This window comes from Haliotis rufescens, unplaced genomic scaffold (genome assembly GCF_023055435.1).
Source record: "Haliotis rufescens isolate VD_foot unplaced genomic scaffold, xgHalRufe1.0.p SCAF_12, whole genome shotgun sequence".
NCBI classification, from domain to species: domain Eukaryota; kingdom Metazoa; phylum Mollusca; class Gastropoda; order Lepetellida; family Haliotidae; genus Haliotis; species Haliotis rufescens.
The window spans coordinates 12,749,008-12,772,352 of record NW_025963802.1 but is presented as its reverse complement, the minus strand read 5'-3'; the positions used below and the strand labels follow the sequence as shown (position 1 = coordinate 12,772,352).

At 38.8% G+C, this 23,345-nt stretch overlaps 1 protein-coding gene across 1 annotated transcript in view; it reads left to right on the top strand.

Annotated features, from left to right (window-relative positions):
• The window catches only part of LOC124143388 (transcription factor LBX1-like), a 47,753-nt gene extending 24,634 nt beyond the window's left edge, over nucleotides 1-23,119 (top strand). The window contains exon 2 of the mRNA XM_046512351.2: nucleotides 21,900-23,119. Coding sequence (XP_046368307.1) covers nucleotides 21,900-22,396 — 497 coding nt within the window. The 3' untranslated portion in view covers nucleotides 22,397-23,119. The remainder of the gene's footprint in view (nucleotides 1-21,899) is intronic.
• The last annotated feature ends 226 nt before the right edge of the window (nucleotides 23,120-23,345 follow it).

The window sequence follows — 23,345 nt, the reverse complement described above, 5'->3', positions numbered from 1 at the left end:
AGTTCTTCCTTTTGTGAGCTTTGACATTTATGGAGGAATGATTTAGGTTTTTACTGCCCCCGTGTTTCTTGAATATAAATGTCGCATAATGAGGGACGTTTTAGAATGTTGTCTTCGGTGTACTGTTCCGGAGGCAGGGCGCATGTTACACATGCATTATTATTGTTCTCAGTAGGCTGTTGTTAGAATATTTGGTCATGCTGGTGTTCTTCTATAGCCATTATTGATGCAATGCTTTGATTTGCAATACTAACAGGGATGAGAATAAGAACATATTCATTTTGTTATTATTCTTGCTGTTGTTATTTTCGTTGTTATTTATTGCAATGAAAATATCATAATCGTTGTTGTTGTTGTTATTATAATAATAGAAGTTTTTGTAGTGGTTGTAGCAGCGATGTTGTTTTAGTAGTAGTAGTAGTAGTAGTAGTAGTAGTAGTAGTAGTAGAAGTAGTAGTAGTGATGGTGGTTGTAGTAGTTTGTATCATCATCAGTAGTAGTAGTAGTAGTAGTAGGAGTAGTAGTAGTAGTAGTAGTAGTAGTATCAGTAGTAGTAGTAGTGATGGTGGTTGTAGTAGTTTGTATCATCATCAGTAGTAGTAGTAGTAGTAGGAGGAGGAGGAGGAGGAGGAGTAGTAGTAGTAGTAGTAGCAGCAGCAGTAGTAGTAGTAGTAGCAGCAGCAGTAGTAGTAGTAGTAGTAGTAGTAGTAGTAGTAGTAGCTTTGTACAAAGGCATCCTAATCTTTTACTTGACACCGTTAACGTACGAAACACACATCCGTCACGTGATCTGTGATGACATAAAGTAAATTACCACTTTAATCAGCTGGGAATGTACACATAATATAACCGTATACTTCATGCAAAAGATATAGTTTCCCAGGAAATATTTCAAAACTATGAAAACAGTCATTTAACAACACACATCATTTTCACCTGTCGTGCCTCGTAAATACACGTTACTTTCTTCCACTAATTGGCACTGTTGGGGCATTCTCGCATTCTCGCATTCTCGCATTCTCACTATATGTTCGCTGCTATTTAACAACTTTCTCACGTAAATGAGATTTACAACATGAAAAAGTATATGATACTTTCGGTGTAAGGTAATAGCACGTTCATCAACTAGAAGCGCAGAGGAGCCTCCCAGCATTGTCGTGATATATATCGGAGCTTAAAAAATCATAAAAAACACATAGGGTATCTTTATGGTCTTTTAGTTAGCAGATCAAAAGCTTCTGTGATACCGGTTTCGGATTTAGGGTTGGAGATTTTACCCCCAGAACCGGTTATACTATAGCAGACAGAGATAAATAGCAGAAGGGACATTAGACTCTTATTGTCGTCGTCGTCGTCATGATCATCATCATCATCATCATCATCATCATCGTCGTCGTCGTCGTCGTTGTTATTATAAGTAAAAAGTGTGTGTGTTTCACTTAACACGCGCATCAATTATTTGAATTAACTCAATATACAAAATTGGAATACATATCTCAACCTTCACACTTTTTAACTAACGAAAGTGTATACGTACTGAAATGTAGAGATTACACATAATGTGGTGATTGATTAATTAAAACAATACGAGTTATCTCTGTCGTAAAAATGCCAGTGTCATTCTGACCCGCATATCGGGTCTGGTACTGTCTCCTCCCATCTGTCGTGATAGCGGGAGGTGTCACTGATTACAGAGTAATTATCTGACTCTGTAATACAAAGCAATGAGCACCTCTGATCGAAAACTAACCGCTCCCATCGACCGACCGAAATGAGGGGACATGGCTAAACGATTAAGAAAACGAGAGTCAAATGTCAGCCATAAATTTCGTGTAACAACCCAAAACTCGCTCCTACCCCTAAACGGTAGCCAGAAATAGTCATTAGCCCGTTTTTCTAATTAGTCCGTCGCATTTGGGAAAGCAAATCGTTTTTCTCGTCATTTTCAAGATAGTCAACCATTGCAACGATGCTCGCGAGAAGTCAAACGATTCAGTTTGATTGTATAAATGGGGGGCAAGTCGTGCGCTTGTCTAATTAATGGCTATGATTACTTGGCTTTAAATGAAAATTTATATCTTCTGTCGCTTATGTTGTCTTAAGGGACACCTTGTTTGTCAGACAAGTTGTGACAAGTTGAAGATAGTATCTGCCGACTACTAATCCTCATTTACGGGGTTCGTTTGAAGCCATTGAATTGTTTTTGTATGTGCCCAACGGAAGAGTTAATTTCACTATCGTTTGCCTGAGTGAAAATGTCTCTGAAACGTTTCTTATTCAATTTTATTTTTAAGAAAACTTGTTTTTGTAATATCGTTTAAATTGCATTTCAATTCACAATTGTAAGGCGAAGTTGATAAAACTAATGCAGTCTCAAATTCAAAAGAACACATTTATGATTTATGGGATAAAAATATCGTATGGTAGTTCTCAATTGTTGCGTCGTGTAATCACGTATGAACATGCTCGTTCCGGGCTAGTCAATCATTAGACAGTGCCCCTACTTTTGCATATCGATTATCTAAGTAGCTCGTGATTAGGAAAAAACAAGCTTCTGATAGTCACGTGACATTGCACTGATTGCAACCATATAAATAGTATTTGTTAGATTGCAAGTTGTCCTATTATCGGAACTAATCGCCACTAGTCCGCCTGCAAGTCTTTAGGGTTGATTGAAAAGAAAATCTCTTATCTAAATCGACTCCTAAATCTCAGTCTGTATCACAGGGTGCGGAATAGGTCTAATTTATTGCCCCATTTTGAAACAAAACAGGGTCGCTTCCTGGCTGGGGCTGAAGAAAGTGTTCTAACGTTTGGATTAAATGTAAATTGATGCATAAATAACACCTCCCCCCCTCCCCCCCCCCCCCCCCCTCTCCCTCTCTCTCTCAATATTTCTTTTCCCCTCACTTTCTCTCCCTCTCTAAACATCTCTGTCCTCACCTCACATTCCCCCTTTCTGTCTATCATTACCTCTACCCCATCCTCTCCTCCCATCCATCCATCCATCCATCCATCCATCCATCTATCTATCTAGCCTCGTCTGAATATCAATATCCAGTTCGTGATGTGGCTGTCACGCTTTGTATAAGTGGCAAACAAGTGTATGATATATACATCAAGGGGTTCTCTGATGTCTATATATCCTGTCTGTTTATGTTCACATAAAACATAACATAAGTGGTAACGACCGGTCAGAACGTAACAAAAGTAATATTGTAGGTATTTACATAAAGCAGGACGAGCATAAATTAGATGAAACGCTGCAGCTGATTATCAAGGGTATGAGTGACAGCTATATACATATGATTGACAGCAATGTATCATACTCGTGTCTCCAGGTGTCTGATACACAAACAGGCAAAGAACACCTGGGCCTCGTTAGCGACAACGTTTTATTTTCACCTGTCAAAGTTTACCTTATCAAACATCGATGGATACCGTATTTGGAGCGAATGTCGCGGTGGGCATTTCTCTCGCAGGTAAACTCGGGACAGGTAGACATGAAAGAAGCCGACTCCGTGATTGTGCGATAAAGGAGCGCATCCCACTGTCGCAATTCATCAGGTCGATTTCACATTTGACATATGTCAACCCCAGGAGGCCCGTTAATCGCTCATAGCACAAAGATAGGAAAATATGAGAGGAAATATTTTGGCGTGTGTGTGAAATTTATGAAAGAATATGTCCCTGGCCGTTTGGATGTGATGCTTGTGAGAGTTATCTTACATGTGATGACTGATTGATTGACTGATCGATGATGTTTGTTGCACTCAATTTCACGTGACCTTAAACAATACTCAACCGTAATTCGATGGCACCGATAGTCCGAATAAATAGACACGATTTTGTACGCTCTAGTTTTTATGTATCGAAGTTCTTGAGTCACCCTGATAGAAACTGATAATTTTGTCTGAGGTTCCTGACATCCAATAACGATAGGCAGTACAGGCGGACAATAGTTATATACGTCTCTCAACTGTACAACATTTGTTCAAAATAGTTAATACATGTGAAATAAACAGAACCATTCAAAATTAAATTTTGAGGGATTTAAATCGCATGGTTAAAAGTCACATTTGATTCGACCATTCGAATAGATATCTTTTATATATAACATCGTTTGAATCCCATAGCAGCGTTTATCCAAACTTGATCTAAACTTTAAAAATATGGTCAAACAAGCACGCAATACAAATAGATTAAATCCTAAAAGGTTGCAATATGTGTATGACGATCTAAGCTTATGGTATATGCCTGCACTATTATATGCTCGTATTTATTTATTTATTTATTTATTTATTTATTTATTTATTTATTTATTTATTTATTTTCACTCACTCACTCATTGCAATAGGTCTGTTCATGAATTCATAACATAAGAGTATTTCATAATACGCGGTCTTTGTACTGCAAGACGCTCTCAGCGTTACGCCTAACATAAGAATGGGAGTTAGATGATAGAGGTAACGGTATTCCTGAGTTTGCTCAACAGAAAGCGACCCTGGCTGCTCGTAGAAGCCTGAACGTTGTTTATTTGTAGTAAACGTTCTCCTGTCGGTATGAGGCAATGTTCTATGTGTTTCATTAACCTTTTTTATTTGTACAGTCAGAGAAAATACGTTCCATCTAATCATAAACAACGTTAAGAAGAGCTCGATCTGTCACTTGAGTATAATGAATTCGCACAGCTAGTGCATGTCAATTTGAAAGGAGCGATAGTGTGTAAGTCCCGTTGTACCCATTCTTTTGCAGAATCCACCACCATCACGGCTGGGGTCACAAACAATGACTTTTGCGGACACCAGGTGTTTTCACTGATTTCCAGTGATCCATTCGTTTAATATCCACCGCTATTTTGCCTTACGCGCCCAATGATATCCGTTTGAACGGATAATCGAGACTGGTTATTTTCTGGCGTTGACCTTTACTAATTCTACATGCTATTTTGTTGAGAAACGAACTGCGCTGCTGGAGTAGGATGACACACAATCAAGTTTGTTTGTTTGTTGTTTAACGCCGCACTCAGAATTATTCCAGTTTTATGACGGCGGTATGAGAATAATCGAGTCTGGACCAGTGATTGATATCTTGAGCATCCATCTACGCGATTGGGATACGATGACATGCATCAACCAAGTCAGCGAGCCTGACCACCCGATCCCGTTAGTCGCCTCTTACGACAAGCATGGGAACTAACACACTGGCCCTAAACACCCGATCCATTTAGTCACCTCTATCCCGGAATCACAACGGGGTCCCACGACAAAGATGAAGGAGAGAAGATTTCGAAATGTCCACAAAATTCCACTAGGTGTTAGGTACCGGGCTTCTGCTTACGTCATTTTAAATTCACGTTTTGAATTTTCTAGCTGTGAAATGTAACCATAACATGCACACCTAATGAATTAAATGCTGTTTTGTTCAGATCAATTAAACCCATTTGTAGAAATTTGTAATGCTATAATTATGATGGATGACCTGGGATTGCCATGAACAAAGCTGTAGCGATATGTAAAAAATGTATTTGAAAAGAAAGTATATGATCATTTGATATATCGCCTGAAGAAGAACACACACGTGCAGCTTATATAGTTTTTGGGGTAATGAATAAATCTTCGCGAAGGTTACTCACGGTTTGTCTTGTTTACGGCCCAAGACCAAACGGCAGTTGTTGAAGAAGCTCGGCGTTTTTCCAAATTCAATATAGCAAGATGAAGATTCACTCTCTCTCTCTCTCTCTCTCTCTCTCTCTCTCTCTCTCTCTCTCCCTCTCTCTCTCTCTCTCTCTCTTCCACTCTCTCTCTCCCTCTCTCTCTCTCTCTCTCCCTCTCTCTCTCTCTCTCTCTCTCTTCCACTCTCTCTCTCCCCCTCTCTCTCTCTCTCTCTCCCTCTCTCTCTCTCTCTCCCTCTCTCTCTCTCTCTCTCTCTCTTCCACTCTCTCTCTCCCCCTCTCTCTCTCTCTCTCCCTCTCTCTCTCTCTCTCTCCCTCTCTCTCTCTCTCTCTCTCTCGCTCTTCATTTCTTTCTCTCTTCCACTCTCTTTATCTCTCTCTCTCGCTCTTCATTTCTCTCTCTTTCTCTCGCTCTTCATTTCTCTCTCTCTTTGTCACTCTCGCTCTCCATTTCTCTCTCTCTTTGTCACTCTCGCTCTTCATTTCTCTCTCTTTCTCTCTCCCATCCATTTCTCTCTCTCACTCTCTCTCTCTCTCTCTCGCTCTTCATTTCTATCTCTCTTTATCTCTTTCTCTCGCTCTTCATTTCTTTCTCTCTTCCCTCTCTCTCTTTCTATCGCTCTTCATTTCCCTCTCGCTCTTTCTCTCTCTTTCTCTCGCTCTTCATTTCTTTCTCTCTCTTCCCCTCTCTCTTTTTATCTCTCTCTCGCTCTTCATTTCTCTCTCTTTCTCTCGCTCTTCATTTCTCTGTCCTTCTCTCCCTCTCTCTCTTCATTTCTCTCTCTTTCTCTCGCTCTCGCCCTTCATTTGTCTCTCTCTCTCTCTATCTTCATTTCTTTCTCTCAATTTATAAATTATATTTAGAATAGATAGCACAACACGTATTATTAGTTTTATTCTGACATGCCCGTACATCACACCAGATCCTAATCTGTTAGACAGAGAAACAAAATTCCATATTCACATACTCACTCACATTATTGCATCAACACTCAGAGCTGGGTTCACTAAATAGTGTCTTTTCCAAATCCAACAATATGCAAATATGTATTTAGTAGCTGAATTCGTTAGGCCATTGTGCAAATATATACGAAGAAAATGTGTCAAGGCTGCAGCTTTGGGTCCTTTTCATGAATAACGTTTTGTTGCGATATTGACATGATTTATTCGGAATTAACGTGAAATCCTGTCATCTTGATCGTTCTACACGAATGTGATATCAACGTAACGGTACAGACAGTTATCTTGCCGTGGTTATCGTTAGGCGTTATCGGTAATATCGATTATGCTGTCAGTGAAATGTATGTCTTAATGGTATCGATAACGTGCAGCTATACGATCTCTGGTGAACGATATCGATTTCAGTATAGCTCAGTTGGTAATGAAACAGAACATTTATTTGAAGGCATTATCAACTATTTGGTGCTCTTTTGAAAGTGAATATATGTGACTGAAATCGACAACGTTTGTTTGAATGTTGATTGACTGAAGGAATACTCCACACGCAAACAGCCATAAATCTCTTCATATTATGACACGCTAATGACATAACGAGGTGATTCAAACTCTCGTTTAGATTATTATTTGCGTTTGTTTTCAAAATTTAGCGAAATGAACTTTAATCAAGATCACAAATTCTAAAAGTGTCTAGGGCTCAATTTCATTGACATTTTTAAATTCTTATTTTACATGGCATGATGAACCAAGATATCACGTAATCACAAAATGTTACGTGTAGTAAGATATTTTTAGAAATTGATATTTGGCAAAAAGAACCTTGTCTGTGCTGCAGGGGTGTCTAGTCACCCGCCTATTATGGTATACCTATAATCAAGTACCTCTACGAGGGGACTGAAAATATATAGTTCTCAGAATTCCAGGTGTCCGTTTTCTTTCATGTTTTGTAATGACCCCTCATGCACATCCAATAAAACACAAGCTTTTACACTTTTTTATAGTGATTAACCGTCGTGTGCCGAGCATTCTTTGAACATGGCGGCGAGAGCGTAACATATTCCGGGCGCCAAATCCTTTGCCTAGAGCCCCAAATCTGTATGCATATTTCATCATGACAGTTTTGAGCGTTGTGGGATGTGGGATGAAAGCTTTTTGTTAAGACATGTAGAATTTGTAGCCATGGGAAACGCCTCCGTGTGAAAAGTCAAGTAGAAGGGGCTTAAATTTTGGAGAAAAAAATAGTTTATTGTCAATAGGTTTATAGGGATTTTATGTTCCTTTGCTTGTTTCGTGGAGGCTTTTTTAAACTGTGTGATTATTCATTCGTCTAGAAGTTGTCTCGATGTCAGTGTGTGGTGTAGGTACAATAGCTCTCTTAAGGACATTTTTATTTTACATACTCAGAGACAGATACAGTGACATTCAAATTTACGTTCTGTGTAAACGGAGGACATTCACCCATATGTAATACCGATCAGGATGCTTCGAGATAATAAATGACATCTTTTTAGATGATATTTCGAGAAGAGGGACTTCGTGTTAACGAGGTTTCGAAAGATTCGTTGAATTTTTTGTTTGGAATAAGGGTATTTTCGTATCGGAATGAGGAAACAGTATATAGTGTATAACTTTTACACAGTGAAACCTCGTTAGTACGGATTCCGTTAATCTGGAAAACATATTTCGGATGATAACTACTGGGACCAATGTTTGGCTTATCCAGAAAGTGTGTTAATCCTGGTGATTTCAGTGGAACCGCAACCGTCCGGATAAACGAGGCTTTACTGTGTCTACAGTGTATCCTCGACAAGTGTTAACTATTTACATTACTAGTTAATATAATAACAGACACATCTCAAGACCAAGATAACTCTATCCCATATTGAATTTCGCACATACATTACACGGCATGAAAAACATAAATGCACTTTTTATGCGACTTTATGATTAAGATCACACAATAGTCGTATTCAGATCCATTTTGAACTTGATAAATTGCATTTAAAATGAAATAAAGTACAATCAATGCTTTCATGCGACGCGGAAAGATTTAATGCACGATACGTCAAGAATGCCTCAAACGTTCACGTGCTGTTCATTTCAAAGCACGTGCCTATGTCATATCGGTCAACGTTATTGATGTTGCAAATTATTATTCTGTCCGCCCAAATGAAAAAAAATAGCGTTAGGATTAATCAAATTTATTAAATGCCATTTTCATAATTGTAAACATTTGGGAAATTAGGTCAGCGATCCGCTTTGATTCCATGTTTGAATAATCACCCAAGAGACACTGGGACGTGTCAATTGCAAGACATCACATATATTAATAAAGAACAACACGTATTCACGGACAACCTTTGGATTCGTGTTAATATCAAATTAAAGTAAACACATGTACTTCACATGATCTAAGTGAATAAGATGTGAATGGTACAATGCAGTTATAAATCTAATTAAATCACTATAAATTATGTCGAAATTATAAGTAATATTTCGAGGCAAGTATTCAAACGACAAGTTTCTACGCTCCCTATTTTGTCAAAGACAGGTATTGTTAAACATATCTTGGAGTACATCCACAAAAACGTGTTCATTTCACGTCAATTTCAGTAACTTGTATGTCGTGTCCTGTCAGTATCAGTTTTCAAAAGCGTTCACTTTTCTGTGAAGTTTTACAAGAGAAAGACTTTCCCTCAGTCTACACTTGTTTCATGTATATGTCATCAACGTATTTTTGTTTGTTTATCTACTTTTACTTTGTTTAAAACATACATTTACTTTATAATTTGAAACCCTTTGACATTTAGTGTTGGTATTTTATGCCATGGTTGATTATGACCAACCTTTTCTGACAATAACTGACGTGTCTCACATACACATGGACATGTTCTTATAAGTAAAGAAACATGAGGTACATTAGAACCTACATGAAATGTACATTGTCTGGCTTGTATTATTTTATATCTTGGGATGTATAAATCTGAAAGTTTAATTATATGGTTTTTTATTTGTTCATGTTCATTATGTTCGCGACAGTATAATTTTCAGTGGGCCGGAGAACGAGATTAAAAATAAACTGGTTTAGGGTTCATTTATAATAATACAATATTAGGTCCCCGCCGTCTATGCTACGAGGCAATTACATGGAACGGGTGGTCATGCTTGGGGGATAGTGTGTCATCGTGTCAACGGTGCAGAATATCGATCACTCGTTTGTGTGGTCCAGACGTGACCATTTACAAGCCACCGTCATTTAACTGGAATATTCCTGGCTTTCGAAAACAAACAATGCTTTAGTATTACTATAATCTTATATGAGTGAGTGAGTGAGTGAGTATGGTTTTACGCCGCTTTTAGCAATATTCCAGCAATATCACGGCGGGGGACACCACAAATGGGCTTCACACATTATACCCATGTCGGGAATCGAACCCGGATCTTCGGCGTGACGAGCGAACGCTTTAACCACTAGGCTATCCGACCGCCCCTAATCTTATATGAAGTTCATTTGGAACGTATTTCACACAACCATGACATCACTATTCATCCGCTATGATGTTTAACGCAGAGCTACTGTGTTAAGAGTGCAGAAAATAATGTCTGTTTCATGTCAGTATCAAGTTATACATGCACAGATGTTTCTGACATGCGAGATGGCATCTTTTGATTTAACATCAGCAACAATGTAAAGCAAACGACAAATCCAGTTATGAGAAACATTCCGGTTTTATGCCATTTCTAAATTTATCATCACGGATTTCTTATTTTTGTATAAATAACGCACACATGTGCGAGGGAAGAACTATAATTGACATTATTCATTATCAAATCGACCCTTTGTCTCGCTAATGCTTGCTAGAGCTGATTGTAGACGTTTTCTTGTCGTCGTTTGTCTGTAGACATTGTTCTACCAGTGGAGTAGAACATGGCGAAACAGATTCCATTGGGCGTAAAACAGTGATGAAAATTATATGAATGGATCACTGAAAAATCAGTGATGACACCAGGTGTTTGCCAAAAGGGTAAGCATGTCCTGCGTCCTACCCGTATCACCTGCTACTCACCCAATTGCATACAAAAATATGTGTTTTGTCTTTCAATACACAGCAGTACTCCTGCCATTTGACGGCGGCACGTAAACAAACCAGACAATCAAGTGATGGGCCAGAAATCCATTCACACGATAAAGCATTTACTGATTTTGTAACTAAAAACCGCCTCCGTGGTCTAGTGGTAGAGCGTCCGCCCGGAGAGCGGAAGGTCCGGAGTTCGATCCCCGGCCGCATCATACCAAAAGACGTTAAAAGATGGTACTTGTTGTTACCCTGTCTGGCGCTCGGCATTAAGGGGCTAAAACAAGGACTGGTCGGCTCGGAGTCAGGATACTGTGTCTGAGTGGGGTATTCATGTTAAACTGCGGCATGGTTTCTCAGTGAGCAAGCACTATAAATCGGCATCAGTCCGGTCTAGTACAAGCAGCCACACACACGTGCATGCACGTCGCTATATAAGTTCAATAATCTTGGACGCGACGATAAACCCCATTTCACCCCACCTTGTAACTAAAAACGATCACATCTGGAGTGTTAAATCACACATTGAATTTTAACATGGCAAGATGACAATTCCCTTCATGCGAATCTAACGCTGTTTTGTATTAAGACATCTTGTTTTAGGCGAACATTGCATGTACTGTTAACATTTAGTCGATAATCCAAAGGATTTTCTTGTAGGATTCTATTCCAAACTCATCCCATTATACCCTTCCTATGCTTTTTTAGACCTACCTTCACACATACATGTATACCTACTTCTGGCGTGGACTACCCACATCATAAAACAGACCGTGACCCCTAATCGTACAGGTGTATCTTAAGGGGTATATTTTCAACAAATAGCACCCGGTTATCGTTGTGAAATCTTATTACCCCACACAGTGTTAGAAATAACGCCGAATTCTATGCTCGTAAATTTTAAGAATCACATCGCGTTTTAAAAGATGCCTTTTTGGAGCTATTAAAGTTTCTACCACCTGACAAGTATTCGGTGTCGTTGGGCCATCAGTGAGTTGTATCCAATTTTATTTCTCAGATGTGTTTTTATGTAAACTGACATTCAAATACGTGTGAAATTTGCTATTAAGTAGTTAAGGCCAATTAAGCGTGAAAAAACGAAACGACATGAATGATGCTTTTTCGAAAGTGCCATCAAAGTGTACAGAAACCGTTTATATGGTAGATATTTGTGCTTAATACCAAGACTTGTCTCCATCGTCGTGTGTTTTATCTTGTCTGTACCATATCTGTACCACGTATGTACTTCTTCTGTACCATGTCTGTACCTTAGCTGTAACATGTATGTATTGTGTCTGTACCATGTGTGTATCATGTCTGTACAGTCTGTATAGTCTGTACCTTAGCTGTACATGTCTGAATTGTGTCTGTACAATGTCTGTTCTATGTCTGTGTTGTATCTATACCATCTCTGTACAGTGTCTGGACTGCTGCTGCACCATGCGTCCTCCGCTGTGGGTGGTTTTTAACGCTATGTTGTAGACACCTATCTATATAATTACTGCTCAGCCGCAACCGTTTCTTAAGTTTCAGTCCCCCAGGTTTCTAAGTGACAAGGTACTTTAGTAGAGACGACTAACTACACCATTTAGACGTGGCTGGCGCCGCATGCGTTGACGTGTTCAAAATAAACGTGTGCTCGACAACGGGGTTCAAAAGGATTCGTTTCTCTTGTGGCGAAAAGAACCGTTGTCCTCGTATCAACCTAATTTGCATTCGCTGAAAGACTGAAGTCATGGGCATGGTGTACATTTCAAGTTTTATATCAGGGGGCAGGTGTATTATATATGTGTATACTTTGTGATGTATCGTTTTAGAAGGGTATTCGCTGTAAATAAAACAATCACCCAAACTTATCATCTTTTAAGAGACAGATAAAAACATTCCTTAGATAGGCTTTCCCATGAACTGTTTTTTTTCCCACTCGGACACTATTGTGCGCATGTTGGAGCTATTGTTATTATTATTATTAATAATAATAATAGCACAACTAGGCTGGTTAGGCACCATCATCATCATCATCATCATGATTCTTCCTTCTCAATTGTTTGGTTTCAGGAGTGTTTGAGTGGGATTATTAGTTTTGGAATTTATGCGCCAGACATGCTGCTGGTGACATTTAAAGACACATTTGTCATACCAAACAATTATCAAGTAAATATTGCTGGGTTTAATCCGCGAAGTTCTATTTAAGTATCATTTATAGGAGGAATTAATAACATCACCCCATCATCAATCAGCTGCAGGCTACAATTAACTTCATAATGAATCTCCAGTATCAACCATTAATAAATACAGCCAAAGGTGATTTCCTTGTCGTACCCCTGCGAGTAAAGGCGAAACCACGTTTACGGTAACATTTTTGTTTCTAGAATAAGATATACTTATGTGAACTCATGGATGTAAAGAAGCATAAAGATAATTGCTTCCGGTAAGACCACATCAATCGACTCTTTCCTGGAAAATATCCGGACAGTTGGCACACAGTAGCGTTCTATTTAAAACAGATCGAAATACATAGGAATTAAGAAAATTATCAGCTCCCCAATGTTTTTGTCCCACTTCTAATAAGTAAATCTCCATCATGGAACGCATACATCCATGGCCTCTACAAACAAGCCCTAATGGACAATTTGTGATTATGTGTGTGTGTGTGTGTGTGTGTGTGTGTGTGTGTGAGAGAGAGAGAGAGAGAGAGAGACAGACAGACAGACAGACAGACAGACAGAGAGAGAGAGAGATAAGAGTAAATTATGTTTCAGACTTTTGAAAAAAAATAATTATCCACCACAAAATTTACACACACCTCACACACCCCAGAATATCATATGGACGGCCCCTAGGGTATTCCAGGATGAACTGAAACTGCTCAGTAACCGAAACCACCGTTCCCACTTGTCCAGTTTGCTAGTTGAGTGACAGTCTAGTGATTGTATTCGTAACAGGGATTGCGCCCAATTAGCAAGTGGTAGACACTTAATATCCTTACAACAAAACAGGTACTTGCGGATGTCTAAACCATGTCATACAAAGCTCTGCTAACAATATATTTAATTTTCATCTACTCTTTTGCCTCAGAAGGAGCTTTTATGCCTAAATTGAGATGTCTATTGCCCTAGGCAAAATTGTCTGGCTCCAGATTTGTGTACGGGATGTAGTGGTAGTGAAATGTACACTTGTTAATTTCAGTATGATGGAGTTGATTTCATATTTCTTAAAAGGAAGGTTTAAGGGCTTTTTAAATGTTGCGATTCACGTATAGGGCGGTACAGGTCTAATCTCACTACCTATCCGCATTCATTCACACCTATTCACACACAAGAGCATGAGAAGAGTTTGCGTGTTCGTCTCTCTTTCAATAATTCAAGCAATGTTCGCGTCGTACTCGAGCTTGTTTGGTAATATCTTGTAGGGACTGTTAATAAGACGGATGTGTCCCACACCCTTCAGTGTATCCGTCACTGTACACTGATCACCCACTGTGCACGTATCCCTCATTGTATTGTACATAATATTTACACCCAAACAGAAATATGAACCGTAAAAATTCCAATGACAAATGATAAAAAACCAGACCAGTTCAACGTCTTCTTTTATTGATTTCCATGGTTAATATACAAGACAGCAGATGACAACTACAATAATACATTTGTATATAATTGTCTTGCTTGATTTAATGATAATTTTGAAGAAAGACACTGTAAAATGTAACATTCAACAAAATCATAGCATATGTTCAAACAAGCACATCATTTAAAGTGTTATAGTATAAATCGGATCTGACCTTCAGTAATGCATGTAAAACCACACTGTCTTAATATTTTCAATCTTAAAAATGTAGCGACGATGATTGTTTTCACTATCCGCTCCCTAGTAAGGTATGAATAGGTCACAGCAGATAATATTTGTACCACGCTCATGAGAATCTACACTGACATCTTTTTTTCTTTTAAGATAAATAAATCGTCTAGATGTGAAAAATAACTATCTCAGAAAAAAATGATTCTCTGAATTCAGACCATTAAAATCATTTTATGAAATTGAGTTTCATGATGTTTATATATCAATATGCAAGAGCACTAGTTTTCGTATTTACATGTTTTGTCACCTACTGTTCTGAAAGATTGTAAAATGTCAGCCAGATCACGGACTTGTGAAACTTGTAGGTTTATATAGGTTTGTGGCCAGATTTGAGCTGAATGAAGAGTTTAAAGTGTATGAACAGTAGAATACCAAATGCTATACACGTGACATATTATGGACTATATGTAAGCTAATTTGATATTGATGGGTGTGCATTAATCCATTGTTACGTCAAGTAAATGTCTTTCTTAAATTGAATATTTCTACATTTCAAATCCGTACCGGGGAGAGAAGGAACGGTGATGCTCGGCTATTAATTCAGATCTGATTCGCGGGTTCTCCCTTGACGACCATCATTAGAGCAACGTTGTGCGTCAACGACAGCACCTCCAAGCGGCGTTTGCCTGTTACAGTTATAACGATATGATTAATGATATACGGTTCTGATGTCATAACACGCAGTCTAACAAGCATCGTGATTTACATAATAGTTAATCAGCAAACGTTTTGTGACCTCGTGGTGCAAGTCGTCAAACTCCGCCGCACCGCTGTCGCGACATGCGAATCCTTAATGATGCGGATAAGGGACACCTTGGCGAGATGACAAAATGGCTGCCGAGTCTACTTAGGCCACTGATTTACAATTCTTGGGCTTTCGTGAGATTTCGCCGCGGCTCTTGTCAAGATCTCTTATCTGATTGATCAAGAAATGATCCAAAAGGGCAACCACTTTGATATCAATCCAATCTATCGTCACCGAAGGTATCTGTCACCGAGGAAGCCATCTTGGAATTGGCACACTGGTCTTAATATCATCGCTATGGTGAAGGGCTAGATATAAGATTGTTCATTGAGCGGTAATTCGGACATTAATTAAACTTATTTCGTTATCACGGATCTTTACTTTGAAATGTTCTTCCGATATTTAACTAGCGCTGGTTAACTATATCTCACAAAATATCAGTTTATCAGACCCTTGTCAGTATTCGCTGTCATACTATTATAACGGCATTAAAACAGTTTTCTGGATCATTTGTTAATTACAATTAATTATTAAGGAACGCTACATTATGCATAAGTATTATATCCAAATATTTTGACCCACCAGTGACAAAAACGATGTGCAATTCCCTATTTTGACTTGTACCAAATGTCACCGTGTTTCTTCAGGTGAACGATTGACTTGCCTTTTCATGTGTTTGTGACCGATGCACCGCTGGGGCAGGATACTATAACCTTTCCGCGAAACTCTTGAATTATCACTTTTTAATAGTGATTCATAAACACATGCTCGTGTAGTCGGAATAGTACAATGGATTCTGCTTTTAGCAGAGATTTCATATGAATATGGAAAGAGTTTTGTCGCTGTTATATAAACCATATCCAAGAGACTTCAACGACTTCATAAAATCGATTATTAACAAGAACAACATGGGGATGATGTGACGTCTATTCGTATTTAGTTTGTTTTCTTCGTATGACTAAAAGCCACGTCGTAGTAACGTCAGTCTTTTCTGCTCAATGAACATGAGTTCGAAATTGATTGTGCGAATTAGTGGGTGATAGTGCAAGCAGACGTTGGGGATCCGCAATTTCAGAAACAAGTGCTTACAGACAATATTTTACGAAGGGTATCCAATTACATAAATCTCAAATTAAATAAATTAATAATTCCAAACCCACATTCTCCCAAAATATAAACCAAAACTAAGTTTGTAAGGAACTGCTGTTTTCTGAGAATATAACAACCTACCGTTCATTCAATCATGCGAGGGGCGATGGGTAGCCGAGTGGTTAAAGCGTTCGCTCGTCACGCCGAAGACCCGGGTTCGATACCCCACGTGGGTACAATTTGTGAAGCCCATTAATTGTGTCCCCCGCCGAGATATTGCTTGAATATTGCTAAAAGTGGCGTTAAATCATAAACACTCACTCATGAGAACAATGTTATCCAGTGTTAATGAGTGTAGTTTGATCCCAGTGCTGCTGTACTTTGCCGCGCAACTCGCAGAGCCTGTGTTGGTCTGCCTCATCGCGAGCCTGTGATCAATCATCCACGGACTGTCTGCAGTTACACGGCCCCAAATTATGGTTAGAGTGATAGAATACCTAACAAACGTCCTTCCAAATCGCTCATTTTTCTTGACGAATTAACTGTATCAAAGGATTTCACTATTAAAGTGTCCTCGTTCTTTCTCTCTCCAGCTATGTCCCCTATCAATCATCGGGAGGCATTTTGTCTGGTGTGTATTTGTGGGGGACATTTTGTCTGAAATTAGTCTGTTTCTTTCGCTTCCATATTTCCTTCATAGGCCAGGACAAGCTGGTTTACCGAGTTCTGACAAGAAAGATCATATTATGAATGCGCATAACGTGAAAAGATGTTCTTCGAGGTTTTATCATATGAATTGTTCCCCATTTTTTCATGACGGAAACTGGTACTTGGCTCTATATCCACACAGGAACACCATATTGATATAGGACAGGACACAGTTTCGCGAACACCTGGTGTCATCACTGTAGCTATACAGTAGGTGTAGGGTCAAAATTTGGATCAATATTTTGTCCCATGCTTCACCTCTCAGGTTTTGATCCCACGAACGACCGGATTTCATTAAATGATCCGTATACTGCTGTTGATGTCATACGCTTGACGGAACAATAGTTCAACGATTACGTTTCTAGGTTTGTCAACACCATGCCCTTGCTCGTGGGTTTCACCAAAGTGGTAAACGGCTGAGACCTGCACCACTTCGGGCTTTCCTCCCACATTAAGCTGACATGCCGTGATATAATTGAACTATTGTTTCAAAGCGGCGTTAAACCTAACTCACTCACTCATGCTGTTTGGCACCTTAAAGGCGTTCGAGTAGTAATTTTATCGCTTCAGTTTCTCCTTGGAGTCAGTGACCAAGATACGAACATGGATACCTCTGAGGTATTAACGAATACCCCAAAGGTAATGACGTATTATTATAGAATAGTTTTATTTGTCTTAAATAGACTTATGTAGTATAAGCTGCAGTACAACTTCACTCCAACTATTAGTCAGGTTGACCTTCGCATCATTGTCTAATCCCCGGGTTTTCCAAATGGACCAATCTGCTTCTCAGCCTTATCTTGTAAGTTTCAAATCAAGACATACCATCAACAAATCCTTCTTTTAATAAAACACTGTACGTTGCCCTTGTTATGTCGTTTAATGCTTTGCCAAGCTGTTAATTGCGTGACCTTTGACACATTAAAGGTCAAGGGGGCGTGACCGGACTAGTCTCTTTGTACTGAGGCAATCCACTCGGAGCCTTCGTGAGCCGCCCGCAATCTTCCTCACTCTGGCGTCTTAAATTATCTTCCTTTGGTGCTATAACGACCAAAGCCATGCTATAATTTTCAGGGGCTTTACATGAATGAAACATACAATATCTCGAGTATTTAAAGGCCCCATCCCTCAGAACTACACATAATATATTCGAGCACATTTCAAGGAGAGTTCACACAGATACTTTCACTAGTCAATGATTGTTCATACAATGATAGTTTAAGCTCATTATAGTTCATACAATGATAGTTCATGCTCATTATAGTTTATACAATGCTAGTTTGTGGACATTATAGTTCGTACAATGCTAGTTGGGGCTCATTATAGTTCACACGATAGTTCATGGACATAATAGTTCGTACAATGATAGTCAATGTTCATTATAGTTCACACGATAGTTCATGGACATTATAGTTCATACAATGATAGTCCATGTTCATTATAGTTCATACAATGCTAGATCATGGACATTATGGTTCATACAATGCTAGTTCATGCTCATTATAGCATATTCATAAAATGATAAACCATATTGTTATAAATATTCATAAATCGTGATTGTCTTGAGGTATATCAATCTACCTGAATCAGTTCTTGGCCAGACGCTTCAATAACGCCCTTGATGCGTCAGTTAACGGGCGATTAACTTGTACCATCATCTGAATAATCTTCGATGTTTCGCTTCACGTAAACAATCCCTGCCAGAGGTTTATCCCTGTTATGAATGATCAGCATGACGAGGCTCAATAACACACGGTGCATTTTAACTTCTTTTGCGCATCATTTGCATACATGTAGGATCAGTTTTCATGCATCCCGGTAACAGATGCACATCAAAACCATATAAAACATTCAGCATCTATCATTCAACGTTACTGCAATCGCTCTGTATATCATTAAAGGTATCACATAACCGCAAACACACCAATAAATTAATGTAATCAGATTAAACCTACTTTTGGTTTGATTCAATCTGGGGATGGCGTACAGAGAGCTAGGGAGCATATTGTGACCACGCGACTCCCAGTTTTATGGGACGAGGATTTGACACAAGGAACAGAACAGAACAGAACAGAACTTTATTACGCTCAGGCCGAGATCCTCGGCATATGAGGTACAAAATGACAGCAAAATACACATTATAATAGCGGATATGTGGTTAGCCGGAAGATTTTACAATTTGCATTACATATTTACAGAATTTACTAAGGTTTTTTAATACAGATATCTCTTTACAAGTGAAAAGTCTTTGAAATTTAATCATATTAGGTCTTTTAGAATATGTAGGTGGGATATACAAAATTCTTTCTTTAGTAAAATATGGACATTTAAAAATATAGTGAAATTCATCTCCAATATCATCAATAAAACACAGTTTACATTTTCTTTCACAAAAAGGTATCCTATTCCATCTTCCTTTTTCAATTGGTAAGTGGTGGCATGAAGTACGAAATAAAAGTAGAGGGATAGCTTTATTTAGGGGTAGGGACGTCAGATAATTTTCTAATTCAAATTGTGGGATCAAGAGAACTTCAGTTGCAGGATCAGATTGTTGGCTTCTGTTGGTGCTGTCTGGAATTGGGTGTAGTTTTACCATATTGTTCCACCATTGTAATCTTTCATACAGACCCTGAAACAAATACATCAAATGCAAGTCTATAGTAGTGGGCAAATCTAAATTACAACAGAAGAAAGTATCCTGGCTCCTTTTTATTATTTTTATTAAGATAATTTAACAAAGGATTTTTTGTATTCCACTGTTGCAGATGTTTGCGTTGTTGCTTTTTAGTGGTGTGTTGTTTAATTAATCATTGGATTAATATAACTATGATCTAGCGATTAGTTTGTGCGCATGGATTACGGTAAAGCCAATTATCATTAGTCATCATTTATAAATGTTCTTGGTATTGCAGTTGTGTTGTTTATTGTTTGAAACACACAATGTCAATTGTTTTTACAAGGCAGTGTGATATTCATGTTTTGAAACAAAAAGTCAGTCAGTATGCGTTGAAGAGGTCAGCAATGTTAACATGGAAATATCATAGCGAAAAGGAGGTGTACTTTTAAAAAAACAGAGCCATGTGACAACAACAGCGGGCGTAGATCTTTAAACATCCTCGGGGCTCGTGTACGGACACTCTCCCCTCAGACAAGGTCATAAACCTATCCTTTCTTTGCGAAATCTCGTACAGCTACGTAAACTCTCGCCGTCCGCGTCACTCTGACAGCAACTGCCTGTGGCGGTCTACTTTCCTTTGATGTTACCGCCCGAACCATTGGTTTCGCATATTTACTGCGCATGCCTGCCTGTCTTGCGCATAAAAGTCAAACGAAATAGTCGTATACAGATAGTTCACACTTAGCTATATTGTCACGTGATCTCTTGAAATGATTTTCCAGAATGAGCGTTTTTGGTAAGGGGAGTAGTTTTGATCTTGAAAGAAACAACCTCACCTCGAATGATTTAAATTGATGGAATTGCGTTCTAAATGACAACCGGGCCTTTTAAATTATTTATCTATCCTGTGTTGCGACAGTTGGTGCACTATTTTTATTACATTATCAAATGACAGATTCATACCGGAAGTGTGCAACTATCGTCCATCTTGACAAAAAATGATACGTTCCTAATGACACTGTATTACACGATCCGAGGTGAATGTTTAAAAAATCTAAAATAAATGTTTATTTTTTAGCCCCGTACCAATCGACATGCGGAAACAATTCTTTGTTGTGACACGTCCGATTTCGTGTTAATTTTTCACCGAGCAAGTTAAACCGGTCAACCCCAAAATAAAGAATCCCATTTGCATAATAACACAAGTCCCTGGGGATACCAGGGGTATTGGTTTCCTCAGACAGATGCTGGGGGATAAACCCATGTCATTTCAGGAGGAATTAATTAACACTATTGCCAGACAAGTATAGGGTGTAGAAACTAAAAGCTCTAATTAGTAGTGGTAAGACAATTTTCGCTGCTCACGAAGCGTCCCCTAACGGGCAGCTGTCTAAATGCGCGCGCATCTCTGGAGAAATAAACTTTCTTAATCAAGATAGGTTTAAGGTGTCGCCGCTATTCGCGTTAACAGCAGGTTCCTTAATAATACGGACGTATCAGTCATGAAAATTGAAGCCTTTAATATTTGGTTATATTCCCTTGTCTCTGCCCCATCCACGGCTAATTACACCACTCAGCGTAGCTTCTGTTTACGCGTGCCTGAAGATACAATGTTACGGTATCAAGTACCGGTCTATAAGATTAATTAAAATGCCCAGATTGTTTGGCTGTAACGTAGTGATACGGTAGTCGCTAATTAGAGATGTCTAAAAATTGGTGTTATTTCCTGTTTAAGTCTGTCAATTTTGCTCCTTGAAATTTATCAATGAAACTTGGTATATGAAATAGGTATTTGTCATAGACAATTTTAAGCAGTTTAAATGTAATTAAGGAGAAGGCATAATTCGCTGTCTTAGTAATCACTTGAGGTAACTAATGCTGTCTGAACACAATAACGCATAATGATGCACATGCGTTTGTTAAACTGATATGACTTCATCTTGATCATCGGCATTAACTTAATAATAGTTTGTGAACATGGTGGTCGAATTTTTGCCTGTTGTGCCGAAGACCCGAGTTCGAGTCCAAATATGGGTTTTTAGGAGCTGTAGTTACCACTGGTGTTCCCCGCCATGATATTTCTGAATTATTGACAATGACCATGTCAATTCACAGTCACTTATCAAAATATTTTTAAAAAAAAAAATCTAACTCTAAATTTCACTTTTTCAGATGCCAAACGGAGAGAGCAGGCGGCGTTATTTGGAAAACACCAACCCCCGAAAAAGCGCCGAAAATCTCGTACTGCTTTTACGAATCAACAAATATATGAACTTGAAAAGCGTTTTCTGTATCAAAAGTATCTTACACCGGCGGACAGAGATGAAATCGCTCAATCCTTAGGACTTACGAACGCTCAGGTTATCACGTGGTTTCAAAACAGACGAGCTAAGCTCAAACGTGATTTGGAAGAATTAAAAAACGATGTAACAGCGGCGAAGAAAGTGACCATATTAGGTAAACTTAACCCCACAATAACAGAACTTGAATATATCAAATCTCAAACAAACGGACTGAACAAGTTAGACATGCATTCAAGGTGCCATCGACGGGATCACCAGACATCATCGAGCCCTGAACACTCTCCTGTTAATAGTCCTTCAAAATCGAGTGAGGACCCAATGGAGGAGGACCAAGCAGACGATTCACCTGCGGAGCAGACGACGTGAAAATATAAATGCGCGTGGTTACCATGGATACCACGTTTGGATAGGACTATCGCTGAGAAATATAGCGCCCTCTTCAGCTACAGAATGATGGATTCTGACAATGTAACACATTCGAAACGTCTACTGCTGCTAGCTTTACATGTGTATTAATGGAGTCAGTATTGTTAGTTTCGTATTCATTGACCAGATTGTTGCATCATCACACACGATTCTCCACCTTCATCTTAAGACAGACACTGTCATTAAATTGCTTGGAGTACTTCCATTATAATTTGTGCAATATAGTGCTCGCATGAACGGCAGTGCCTTCTGTTTAAGGAGTTTAAACGAAGAAAAAACTGTTTTTGTCAACGTGACAATCATGACAAAATGAGTTCTGAAGACCACAGTATGTACTGCGCATGACCGGACACTGTCATCACGCATCAAATCATACTTGTTGAAATGTACTGACAGACATTTCATTAAATGTTGTCCATATCAAAGGTCCCAAGACATACTAAAGGTGTTAATATACTATGACTGCATGCTTTAGCATGTGTGAATATATTGTATAAATGTTCAATTGTAAATTGACTTTAAAGTAATCTGTGGAGTTTTTCTTCGTGGATCTCCGTCTTCTGTGATCTGTGAACTATTTAACATGCATGTGAGCGAGACACAGATGTCATTAATATAATGTATAATGATTACTCTTTGATTTATTATAAGTCAATACTTGAAACCAGCCATCTGTTCTTTTTTCACACTTTTAGGGCGGATCAAGACACAGAGGATGAGGGTCCGTTCAACAAAGCGATCGTAGTGCTGAGACGATCGTAACTCCCACACTTTAACGGAGACTTGTTGCAACACTACAGTTGTAACCTAAGATCGCTTTGTGGAACGGGCCCCTGTTCATTTCAGCGTCTCTGTTCTGAAACAATCATACAATTAATTAGATGCTAAG